The 12,592-nt window shown below is 53.8% G+C and overlaps 1 protein-coding gene across 1 annotated transcript; it reads right to left on the bottom strand.

Moving 5' to 3' along the window:
- Positions 1 to 203: 203 nt before the first annotated feature.
- AK1 (adenylate kinase 1) lies at positions 204 to 8,302 on the bottom strand. The gene is made up of 7 exons (XM_053561578.1): positions 8,183 to 8,302; positions 5,434 to 5,472; positions 3,842 to 3,877; positions 3,502 to 3,665; positions 2,734 to 2,850; positions 656 to 847; positions 204 to 441 (listed from the first exon to the last, which is right to left on the bottom strand). Exons 2-7 carry the CDS (start codon positions 5,438 to 5,440, stop codon positions 373 to 375), a joined length of 585 nt encoding a protein of 194 aa, XP_053417553.1. The 5' UTR covers positions 5,441 to 5,472; positions 8,183 to 8,302; the 3' UTR covers positions 204 to 372.
- Positions 8,303 to 12,592: the final 4,290 nt, after the last annotated feature.

Raw genomic sequence — 12,592 nt, 5'->3', positions numbered from 1 at the left:
GTCCCCAGGCCTAGCACAGCTCTGCTGGGCACGCCCTATGTGAGAAAGGGCTCCCACCAGAGCTAGAGAAGGTGTGGATGGCTCAGGGGGCTGGTAGGTGTTAGGAGGATTGGAAGGGTAAGGGGCTGGGGACTCTAGGCCAGGCGGGCACAATCATATGAATCAACTCTGATTGGAAGCAAAGAGAAAGGAATAAAACTAAATGTCCTTGGAAATTCCTTTAGTGCTGGGCTGTCCATGAAAACAGGATAAGTGGCTTCCTCTGTCTGTGCTCAGCCAGCAGGGTGGAGGCGCTGGGCTCAGGCCAGGAGGTCCTCGACTCAGGACAGGGGTGGGGCGGGGCTCTGAGCTGGGGAAGGGGCTCCAGTGCTGCTACTTCAGGGCATCCAGGTGGTCACAGACCTGGGAGAAGACACTGTCCACGGAGCCTTCAGCATTAACCTGTGGGGAGACGCACCGTGAGGGTTGGTTGGCCCTCCCAAGGCAGAGGGCTGACCTTGCCCAGCCTTAGTGGCCAGCAGCTCCTCACTGAACTAGCAGGGAAACCGAGCCTGAAATAGAGGGGCCAGCCAAGATCACACAGTGAGTTAAGGCTGAGCCAGGCGAGAACCCAGACTTCTTGGAGCTACTCTCTGGCCAGGGTGGATGGGCACACCTTGCGCACGATGCCACGTGACTCATAGAAGGCGATGACGGGTTCCGTGGCCTTGTAATAGGTCTCTAGCCGTTTCTTGATGGTCTCCTCATTGTCATCTGCTCTCCCGCTGCTCTCTCCTCGCTTCAGGAGCCTCTTGGTCATGGTTTCGGGGCCTGCATCCACATACAGCAGCAGTGTGGGCTGTCCGATCTGCGGGCGGGGCACCAGGTCAGGGACTTGTTCCTGCCCCTGGGGCCATCTCCTCTCCATCTTCCCACCTCTGAGGCCTGAGACCCACTCACGCCTTCAGTCCTTTCCCTAGGGCAGCCTGAGGGACTCTCCTAAAATCAATCTTCCCTGCCACCCACCCTGCTCAAACCTCTCCTTTGGCTGCTCAGTGTCCTCTGGAGAAAGTCCACACTCCTTACCAGACATACAGGGCCTGCACGGCCGGGCCCTTCCCCACCCCCCAACCCTCCTGGGCTCTCCCTGTTTCAGCCACACTGACCATTCTAGGCTGTCATCCATCTCCTCCCCACGCCAGGCCTGGGCTCATGCTTGTTACCTCAGGTAGAAGCCACTCTCTCCAACCTTCTCCCCAACACCAAACCTCTCCTTCAGGCTCCAAGCTCAAATCTCATTCCTTCAGGGTTATCTTCCCAGATACCCTCCACATGACAATCCCCAGCCTTGTGGACAGGCTCTCCTGTGAATGTGGTCCTAAGGACAGGGTGGCTAGATGCAAACTTGACAATGGGTCTAGGGACAAGTGAAGGGATAAGGGGCTGCTGAATTCTGGGGGGTTCTGAGCAAGGTTGCTATCATTCCAATAACGTGTCATCCATAGGATAACTCAGAAGGGAAAGAAGAAATAAAGCCCCAGAGCTCCTGCCCTGCTCAATTCAGCCCCCAGTGGCCCTCCAAGGCATCCCCTGCCCAGGCTGGCCTCCACACGAAGATGGCAGCCTTTCCCGTAGCCTGACCATGATTCCCCAAGAGCAGGTCCCCAGGCTTGGGCCAGTCCGGACCAGCATGTTCTGTCTCCCACCCATGGTCTACGGAAGTCTCAGAACTGGGGCCCAACACTTCAAACTCTGGTATTAGACTGGCTTGGAGTCCACCCAGGCTCACTCTGCCTCTGTCCAGCTGGGTAACCTTGGGCAAACCATTTGGTCTTGTTGAGACTTGGTTTCCTTGCTTGCTAGCCACTCTAATGCTCAACCCTACCTCCTCCAAGGGGAACACTGTCAGCTGCCTTCAGGGAGGGTTTCTCCCGCTTCCTGATGATGCTGCACAAGCCTCCCAGTGTTCTTATCTTACAGATGACCATGGTGGGCCTGGTCCCAGCAGTCTGACCCATCTCCAAGGCCATCACCTCCCCAACACACATCAGCTTCTGAGTTTCTCCAGGGCACAGGCCCACAGCCTCTGGTTCATCTGAGTCCCCAGGGCCATGCACAGTAGGCACACCCCAGGTGGAGATGCTCACCTCCCATGGAGGTGGTAAATCCATGAGGGCCAGCCAAGCCTCTGGGAGTCCCAGGCTGAGATTTTGGCTGTGGGCCCTCAGTTTCCCAGTCAGGACAGTGGGCATTTCACCTGGTTAGATGGCATTGGGCATGGCAGGTCCCCAGGAAAGCTCTATAGGTCCTTCAGCTAGGATGAGCCAGCTGCGCCCTCAGGCTGACCCTTCCTTTCTTGGTGAAGCCCTGGCGCCCCCTGGTGTTTAGAGCCAAGAAGACGGGAAGCCCAGATTCCTGGAGGCCACTGCAGGGCTGCGCCAGGTACTGAGACTGCTGCCCAGAGTAGCACCCATAGCAGCCCCAGAAGGGATGGGGACTTCTATTAACCCCATTTCTAGATGTAGCCCTGGGGGGCCGCAGGTGGTATGTGTGGGCCAGCACAGGACACGCTTCAGGGCTGCCTGTCATCTGACCACAGGGTCCAGGGTCCAGGCTTCCCCTTCTTCTACACCTTTCCTTCTAGACCTCCAGAAAGTCTTCCTGGTTTTCCTCCTCACCTGCACCCTGATGAATCAGTCCTCCAACCCCTGCACCTGTCCAGAACTCCACCCCATGTCACAGGTCCTATCTTACCCGCCGCTCAAATTCTTCTCCCTGCTGCACCTCCCGTGGGTAGCCGTCGATCAGGAAGCCTTTGGAAGTATCTACTTTGGCCAACATGGCATCACGGAGCATGTCCAACACTGTCTCCTAGGGCGCAGTAAAGGAGGAAGGGGCTGTAAGCCTCCCCCACATCCCTTCTTTAGGCCGTTGCCTGTGCTGGTCCCATCACCTGAAAGGTCCCATCCTCTCTTAACACAAATGTCCCAAACAAGCCTCCTCTTCCAGGAAGCCTCTTCAGAACTATGGAGACCTTGAATGGAATGATTCATTCACTCCAGGCCACAGTATTTACTAAGCCCCTACTCCCCACTAGGTGCTGATCTGAGCCCTGAGGACCCCACAGTGGGCAAATCAGACCTTTCCTGTCCTAGGGAAGCTCAGGGTCTGATGAGGGACTGACAGTTCCACAGTCAATTTTTCAATTTCCAGGCATGACACAGGTTGTATAGGCAGAGGGACTAATGGAATATAAAATTAGGAGGGTCTTAGCCCAAATCTGGGAGTCAGGAGGGTCTGAAAACTGAAGAGTAAAGAACATTCCAGGCAGAAAGGAGTGTGGTCAGTTTAAAGGGGCATGAAGACCAAGGTGGCCAGAGGAGGGCAGGCTCTTGGGAGCTTCCAGCAGGAATTTTCTGCCAAAGGCAATGGGAGCCACAGGAGGGTTCGGAACCGGGAGGGTTATGGTCAGCCTTGCGAGCAGGCCATGGGCTTCCCCTCATCCCACAAGGGCCCACTCACCAGCGGCACCAGCTGCCCCTTCTCCATGATTTCTGCCAGCTTCTTGCCCCTGGCCGAGCCTGAGCTGACCTCGGCTCGCAGTAGGTCCCCGGTAGAGAGGTGGGTGTAGCCATACTTCTGCACAATCTTCTCACACTGGGTGCCCTTCCCCGAGCCAGGCCCTCCTGCAAGTGCCCACCCATTCAGAAACCCTGAGAAGCGGGGCCCCAAGACAGACAGGGGCTACCAGGGCCCTCTGCAAGGGAGGGGCAGAGCCCGGGGTGTAGCCCCAGGCCCTAGTTGCCACCAAACCTGCGAAGACCTCCCCACTTGCCACACTGCCCGCCTGCCTGTGACTCACCCACTACAAAGATGATCTTGGTTTTCTTCAGCTTCTCTGTAGGAGAGAAAAGGAGAGCAGGGCTCAGTCGCTCACTTGACCAATAGCCAGAGGCACCTGTGGAGTCCCAGGCCTATGCTGTGCCCCAGGCAGGGACAGACATGGCTCATACTCCTATCAGGGAGGCAGACAAGTCACAGTCCAGAGTGAGCAGTGATGTGCTCAAAAGCTCTGAGGTCAGGGAAGGGCAGGCATTCCAGACAGAGGGACCCACAGAAGATGAGGCCAGGAGGCCGGGGACTCAGAGTGTATAAAGGCCTGGAAGGCCACTCTCATGGTGCCTCCCTCTGCATGGCTAGGCCCCAGGGGCTGGTCACCTCTGGCCCACAGGTCTTCCTTGCTACGGGAGTCACGTGATGCACAGCAACCCATAGTCCTGTTCTGCTGTGGCCTCTCCCTCCCCTCCCAGGCCTGGGCCTGCCCATTGCCCGCCTTCTGGCAGTGCAATCCGTGGAGTTGGCAACCACAACATATGTTACTGTGGAGACGGTTACCAGGGAGGAGGGCTGCGGTGGCACATGGAACTCTTGCCCAGACAGGGAGGCGAGTTTACATTCCAGCCTCTGCCTCACTGTGCTATTAGATCTCAGTCCTGGACAGAGGGAAACTGAGGCCTAAAGAGGGAGAGGCCTGCACAAGAGATGTCGGAACCAGAACTCAGGTCTCTGCTGCAGGTTTCCTGGGCTTCCCCTTTTCTCTGGGAAATAGAGGACCAGGCTGTAGAGGACCTTGCTCTGTCACCTTAGGGGACAAATATCTACCCTTCTCTGGTTCTCTGTCCCCGGCCCAGTGAGGGGTGGGCTGGGCAGCTTCTGAGTGCCTTCCCAGCCCTGAGGCTGGAGGCCTAGAGGAGCTGTAAAAAGAATGGCTTCTTCTTTGGGCTCCCATTCCCAGGGAGAAGATACCAGTTAGGGGTTGGGCCACAACCCCATGGTGGCTGATGTTTAAGGCTAGGGGTGGAGGGGTGACCACTGGCTTCAGGCAGCTGCAGCAGCAGGCCCACTGAGCTCCTTTAAGAGCTGTCTTGGCCAAGGCACAGGGCCAAGTTCTGGACAGATGGGGCTGCCAGCAGCTGGAGGCAGGCCATTCGCAGCTCACTGCCTATCCTATCTCCCTCTGGCCCATAGGAGCTGGGATGGCCCAAGACCTCCTTAAGGCCCACCCCCACAGTGGATGACAGGGAAACTGAGTTCCAGAGAGGGACAGGAACTTGCCTCCTCTTATAGGCTTTGCACTATGCATACTTGGGGACTTTCCATCGGGCAGGGCTCTCCTCCCCAGCACCCACCCTTTCCAGAAAAGGGCAGGGACTCAGCTCCATGAATAACAGCATAGGTGAGCTGCAGGCCCTCAGGAGCCTCAGGGAAGCCTGTTGCTTCTAAAGTTAATCTTGGAGCTGGCACATCCTGTGAGAGGCCAGAGGAGGATGATGATGGTGGCTCCCAGACAGGGCTGTTCAGGCAGCCCCAGAGCCTCCTCCAGCCCCTCCCTGAGAGTGCGTCCCCTTAATAGACAGGCACACTGAGGCCTGGGAATAGAGAGGAGCCTCATACCTTCCATCCTGCCGAGGTCCCGGGAGCTGAGTCAGTGCTCTGCAAGACAAAGGTATAGGTTGGGGGTTCTCTTCCCCACCCTGGCTCAGCTCCCACCAAGCTACACCCAAGGTGGCAGGGCAGGCCCCAGGCCCCACATGCAATCATAGGGGCAAGGAAGGCCCAGGAGACTGGGTGACCTTGAGAGAGTCACCTTTCTTCTTTGGCTTCCATTGCTCACCTGTCACAGGAAGGCAGTAACCCTCCCCACTTCCACTCACTTCAATTTGCTAGAGGGCAGGGAGGGTTTGCAGGGCTGCTCCCCAGCCACTCCCAAAAGACAGGGCATGGGTCCAGCGTCACCCAGATGCCTTGACAACACTCCCCAGGGCTGGAGGAAATCTACATGAGCTACATGTGTCATTATCTGGGACCAGGTTTGGATGAGGGGACTCCAAGGGACACAGAGGCCCAAGGAGAGGGATCTGCAGGAGCCACTCACATGGACACAGGTCTTTGTAGTTGTCAGAGTGAGGCCGTCCCAGGCTTTGGCCCTGTGCAAGCCCATCCTCCAGCACCCACACCTGGCTGCTGACCCTTTTCCCCTCACCTAGCCTCACTGTCCGCCTTCCCCTCAGCATGCAAAGAAACTCCGTTGCTCCTGTGTCCCCACTCTGTGCTTTCCCAGACCCCCAGACCTCCCCTGCCCTCTCCCCAGCAGCAATGTCTCCAAGGCTGTCCCGAAGACACTTTTGGCCTCAATGTCTTCACTCCCCCTACACCAGCTGTCCCCAAGGCCACTAGTGACCATTACAGTCACTCCTGCCTAAACCTCAACCCTTGATTCTTGGACCTCTAGTCCAGGCCCCTCTGCCCTCTCGCTCTCAGCTTCAGGCTCTCAGGACACCCCTCCCTGCACAGCCAGAGGCCAGGTCAGCATGAGGCTCTTCTCCCACACCCCTGCATACACACCTCCCAATCCCCTTGCTTAGAGCCTCTCCCCAATCCAAGACCTCACACCACCATGTCCTTGTTCTAAGGAAGAGGCCTGGGCTACTGTCCTCACCTCCATATTGGGGGCGGGGGGTTGCTCCTGGCTCACTATACCCCACCAGGCAATCTGCAGGATTTTCTCTGACAAGCAAAGAATTAGATCCCATCACACACATGCTTAAAACCTCTCACGTGTGGCCCCTTTGGTTCCCAAGATAAAGCCTAGGCCCCTTAACATAGCTGAAAAGGGCCTTCCACCCTCTGCAGACTTCTCAATTTTCTTTGGAACTGCCCTTACCCACCATAATGATGCCCCCTCAAACTTTGGCTGACAGTGAATCCCATGCCTAGATACCATTCCCCAATTTGCCATTGTTTAGGACTCAGCTCAGGTGTCACTTCCTTCAGGAAGCCTTCCTGGACTCTGCTCTGCACTCCCACGCTGGCATCTGTATTGGGCCGCTCTGCTACACTGCAGAGGCTACACTCCACTGACTGGGGCTGGCCAGGGCTGGGAGTCCATTCCATTCTCACTGTCACCCAGAGGAAACTGAGGCTTGGAGAGGAGGTTGAACTAGCTTGGGGCCTGGATGGGGTCAAACTTGGGTCTGGTTTTCTGCTGCTCTGGGTCTGGCACTTAGCAGGATCTTTGGCACCTTTACTGATGGTCTCTGCTGCTTCTGGGACATGAGTTATAGCCTTTTTCCTGCTGAGTGTGTTTAAGGAGAGGTAGGAGCACCAAGCACCCCTCAGAAGCTGCCCAGGGGTGGAGGAGTGTCCCAGCCAGGGACAAACACAGCAAAGCCCTTAGAAGTGGCCTCAACTCTGCCCCAACCCTCCCCCTGTAACCTAAGCCCCTTTGTCCTGCTGGCACCTGCCACTTCCTTGGCCCAAAATAACTTGGGTTGTGAGGAGGCCTCACAGAGGCCAGGGGTCTGGGATGGAGTTGGGTTACAGACTAAGCACCCAGGCCTTATAAGGCCCCTAGCCAGGGACCCAACCACTCCTAGCATGACCGAGTGGCCTGTTAAGTGGCTTGGGGAGCCTAGGCCCAGAAGGGCAGTGACTTAACCCCAATTTCAAGGTATTGAAGGACAAGGCCCAGGTATTCCAGCTCCTGACCTAAGAGTAGCCTTCCAGCAGTTGGTAACTAACTGGTGTTCAAATCTCAGCTCCATCACTCAGCTGTGTGACCTTGGGCAGCCAGAGTCCCCTCTCTGGGCCTGTCCTGGTGCTGCTGGAGAGTGGTGGGTGGGCCACTGAGCAGTACTGTAGGAAGGTCCAAAGTGCTGGCCCTGGGGCTCCTTCTGGGAGGCAGGGACAGGGCTGAGCATCCAGGGGGCTTCCAGTTCCCCCAACACTCAAAGCGACGTGATAGGATAGCCTCTCCAAGCACAGAGGCTGCCCCTGTCTCGGTCCTCTGGGGCAGGGAGCCAGAACACAGTGCCCACTCCTTAGGCCCCAGATGGGACGTGCCAAGGGCAGGGACCTGGAGCCCCAGAGCTGCTGGCTGGGACAAAGGGGTGACTGTGGAAGACCAAGAGGGGCTGCAGCACACGCACATGTGAACACACACACACACGCATGGATCCACAAAGGCACATGTAGTGAGGCACAAATACCCAGAGCCTGGGGAATACACATACACAAATACACACAGATCATAACCATGGATACACACACACACACACACACAGAATCCAAGGATAGGCAACACAAACACACCCCCGCCCACCCCCTGGAGGAGCTCCCCCATAGAGATCCACCCGGCACTGACCTGGGGAGGGGTACGGGTGGGTGGGCGCTGGGGCCAGTGCGTGCCCTGCCCGTCCTGCCAGCCGCCTGCACAGGCGACTATTTATAAGGCTGTCAGCGCGCGGCATGCCGGGAGCCAGCGCTCCCAGCGAGGGCAGGGAGGGAGGGAAGGAGGAGGGAGAATGGACGGGAAACCGAGAAAGGAGCGGAGACCATCGGAACCCTGAGCCAGAGCCCCGATAGGAAGCCAGGGCAAGGCTGGCACCACCCCCACCTCGTGCACCCCCTGTGCCCACACACGTGTATTGCACTCTACCGTTTGCCAAGAGTTTTCCATTCCTCTGTTACTGTCACTGTGCCCGGGGTAGACTCTGGGGTACACTCCAGGGTACGAGGCCAAGCTTTTCGGATGGCAGCTGGAGAAACGAGGAGAGGAGAGGTTCTTTGCACAAGATCCCACAGATCCTTAGTGGCAGAGAGAAGCCAGACCAGGGAGGAAGAGGATGGAGGCGTGGACTCTTGGGCTTTGCTGGCCCCTCCTGAGATCCTGCCCTGAGGCCTTGGATAGGTCCCACCTGGGACTCCTACTACCCTGGTGAGAGGGGCCCTTCGAGCTCCTCTGGAAGTGAAACTCTCCCAGGATCCCAAAAGCCTGCCGATGTCCTCAAACTACTGCCCGCAGGCCACATGAGGCGGTGTGATTATATTTGTTCCCGTTCTGTTTTTTTACTTCAAAATAAGATATGTGCAGTGTGCATAGGAATTTGTTCATAGTTTTTTTTTCGTTTTTTTTTTTTTTGGTTTTTGGCCGGGGCTGGGTTTGAACCCGCCACCTCTGGCATATGGGACCAGCGCCCTACCCCTTGAGCCACAGGCGCCACCCAATAGTTTTTTTTTTTTTTTTAAACTATAGTCCAGCCCTCCAACTGTCTGAGGGACAGTGAACTGGCCCCCTGTTTAAAAAGTTTGAGGACCCCTGAAACAGTTCTGCCCCATGGAGCTGCAAGGTGGCCCCCAATGAGTTAGTACTGGTATACAGGATATTCAGAGCACTGTGGTTTCTCAGATGGGGGACTGCTAATCCTGATAGAAAGAATAGCTCCCATTAAGGAGCACTCACTGTGCACCATTAAACACAGAGAAGCAATGTGAAGCCAATATGTCAAATAGCTTGCCTGACATTCCCTGTAGAAACACATTCCCATGTGTTTATCCAGCATTTTCCAGGGAGACTGGAGGAGGTACTCAATAGTATAGCATGGCAGGGACAAGAGCCCAGGACTGTCCAGCTTCAGCACTTATGCACTTGAACACCCACCAGACCACATCATGACCTTAAAGGCAGCAACCCAGATGGCAGTGTAGACTGAATTTGGAATTTGTCTTACAGGCACTAGGGAGCCATGGAAGGTGTTTGAGCAAGAAAGACTACTAAGAGAGTGAGACAACCTTAGCAACAACAGCAGCCAGGACACTAGCAGTCCTGAGTCTAGTCCCAACTCTGCCACCTGTGGTGTCAGACAAGTCCTTACTTAGGAGTGTGGTTGGGGGTGGATGCTGTGGGTCAGAGGCTCTGCATTAACAAGCTATTTGAAGTCCCTCTCACAGGTGTGTGCATTGTTACTACCTTTGGGAAAAGAAAATTGAGGATGTAAATCAAAACTGCAGATGTGCCCTTTGACTGTCAGAAATTCATTTCAGATAAATAGATGTGGGTGCAAAATTCATACCGGCAGGTTTTCTAGTCGGCGAGACTGACTGTTTTGGCGAAGGGAAGGTGGTGGTTCTGCCATAGGGTATGAGTGAGAAAGGAAGCCTGGGTTCTTTGGGGCTAGTGGTGAAAGGGCAAGGGCACATAGCATTGGTGAGAAACTGGCCAAAAGTCCAACTGTGCTGGTCTGTTCCCACCTGCATAAAAATAACTCTAAACATAAGAGTTCTGTATGTGTAAAATCTATTCCCAGAATTTTTTTTTGTTGGCTTTTTAATTCTGCAAAGTTAAAATCATGTAGTCTTACATTAAATGTGATGGCACCTTAGAGGTGATAAAATGAAAATACCAAACAGGGCTGAGAAGGCAGGCATGGGCCCTGTGACCACCTGGCTATAGCTAAGACTTTCACTTCCTACATAAAGGCTTCTCCAAGTGTTTTGTTGTTGTTGGTGTTTTTCGTTTGTTTGTTCCTCCATATGACAAGTATCTATTACTTTTTTTTTTCAGACAGAGCCTCAAGCTGTCGCCCTGGGTAGAGTGCAGTGGCATCACAGCTCACAGCAACCTCTAACTCCTGGGCTCAAGCGATTCTCCTGCCTCTGCCTCCCCAGTAGCTGGGGCTACAGGCACCCGCCACAACGCCCGGCTACTTTTTGGTTGCAGCCGTCATTGTTGTTTGGCGGGCCCAGACTGGATTTGAACCCGCCAGCTCAGGTGTATGTGGCTGGCGCTGTAGCCTCTTGAGCCACAGGCACTGAGCCAAGTATCTATTACTTTATATAAAACTTTTTTTTTTTTTGAGGCAGAGTCTCAACCTGTTGCCCTGGGTAGAGTGACGTGGCGTCACAGTTCACAGCAACTTCAAACTCCTGGGCTTAAGCGATTCTCTTGCCTCAGCCTCCCAGGTAGTTGGGACTACAGGTGCCCACCACAATGCCAATTTTGGGTTGTAGTTGTCATTGTTGTTTAGCAGGCCCAGGCTGGATTTGAACCTGCCAGCTCTGGTGTATGTGGCTGGCACCCTAGTCACTGAGCTATAGGTGCCAAGCTGATATAACACAATTTTAACATGGATAAACCTGAGGACATGCTGAGCTTAAAAAGCCAGTCGTAAAAAGAAAAATACAGGCAGCACTTGTGGCTCAGTGGGTAGGGCGCCAGCCCCATATACTGAGGGTGGCGGGTACGAACCTGGCCCTGGCCAAACTGCAATAACAACAAAAATAGCTGGGCATTGTGGCGGGCACCTATGGTGCCAGCTACTCGGGAGGCTGAGGCAAGAGAATCGCCTAAGCCTAGGAGTTGGAGGTTGCTGTGAGCTGTGACGCCATGGCATTCTACTGAGGGTGAAAAAGAAAATACCATACAATTCCATTTCCACGAGGCATCTAAAGAAGTCAAACTCACAGAAACAGAAAAGTAGAATGGGGGTTGAGGAGGAAGAAAAGGGAAGCTGCTGTTTAACGGGGACAGAACTCCAAATCAGCAAGACGAGAAAGTTTTGAAGAACTCTTGTACAACATTATGAAAATGGCTAAGATGGCTAATTTTATGTTACATGGTTTTTTTACCACAATTTTAAATAAACTTCTTAGTTAAAAAAAATTTACCCATTTTAATTATTTTATTTGCATATAAGCTATGGATTTTCCACCAATGCTAGGATATTAAAATTTCAAGATTTTATTTCCAAGCTAAAACCAAAAGAAAGAAAAAAGGAGGTGGGGGAGAGGAAAAGAGGGTGAGGAAAAGAAAAAAATTGCACAGATGAAAAATCTGGAAGATTACACCCTAGACTGTTAACAGGGAATAGGGCTCAATGATGCCTTCCCTTTCTACCCTATATCATTTATACAATTTTATTTATGTATTTATTTATTTTTTGAGACAGTCTTACTATTTTGCCCTCAGTAGAGTGCTGTTGCATCACAGCTCACAGCAAACTTAAACTCTTGGGCTTAAGCGATTCTCTTGCCTCAGCCTCCCAAGTAGCTGGGACTACAGGTGCCCACCACAATGCTCAGCTATTTTTTTGTTGTAGTTGTCATTGTTGTTTAGCTGACCTGGGCCAGGTTCAAACCTGCCAGCCTCAATGCATGTGGCTGGAGCTATAACCACTGAGCTATGGGCGTCGAGCCCATTTATACAATTCTAGTTGTTTTATGACCAAAATCTAAAAATATATAGAAATGAAACCAATTCTTTAAAACATTCAAAAAATATTTTGGTTAAAGAAAGAATTCCAAGTTTTGAAAAAAAGACAGCACTGGGTTGGATGATTCTGGGACTCTCTTCACTCTGAAGTTCACAGATGGATCCGTGGGTGCTGACAGACAGGGGGAGCTCAGGTTGGGGTGTGAGGGTGCCCCAGGTGGCCTGACAGAAGCTCTGAGCATCCTCAGGCAACAGCTGGATACAGGAAACAGCTGGATAGGAAACCCAGAGAGGATTGGCTGCTACTCATTAGGTCTGCAGCTGAGTGGGAGATACCCCATCCCCAAAGAAGGTGGGCACAGGGCCCCCTCCACAGAGGTAGGGCAGCATGAGCTTTGCAGGGGTAAATGGTAGCGGGGTGGAGGCACAGATGAGGAAGCCTCAAACACCAAATGAGGAAGTGGGTTTTGTCTTGGCCGGTGAATGGAGAGCCCAGGGGATGTTTCAGAGCAAAGAGGGCCAAGATGAGGCAGGTTTCGGGAAGCTAACTCTGGCAACAAGTGG

The sequence above is a fragment of the Nycticebus coucang genome, chromosome 2, assembly GCF_027406575.1.
Source record: "Nycticebus coucang isolate mNycCou1 chromosome 2, mNycCou1.pri, whole genome shotgun sequence".
In the NCBI taxonomy this organism is placed as follows: Eukaryota; Metazoa; Chordata; class Mammalia; order Primates; family Lorisidae; genus Nycticebus; species Nycticebus coucang.
This window is presented reverse-complemented; position numbering and strand designations above follow the sequence as displayed.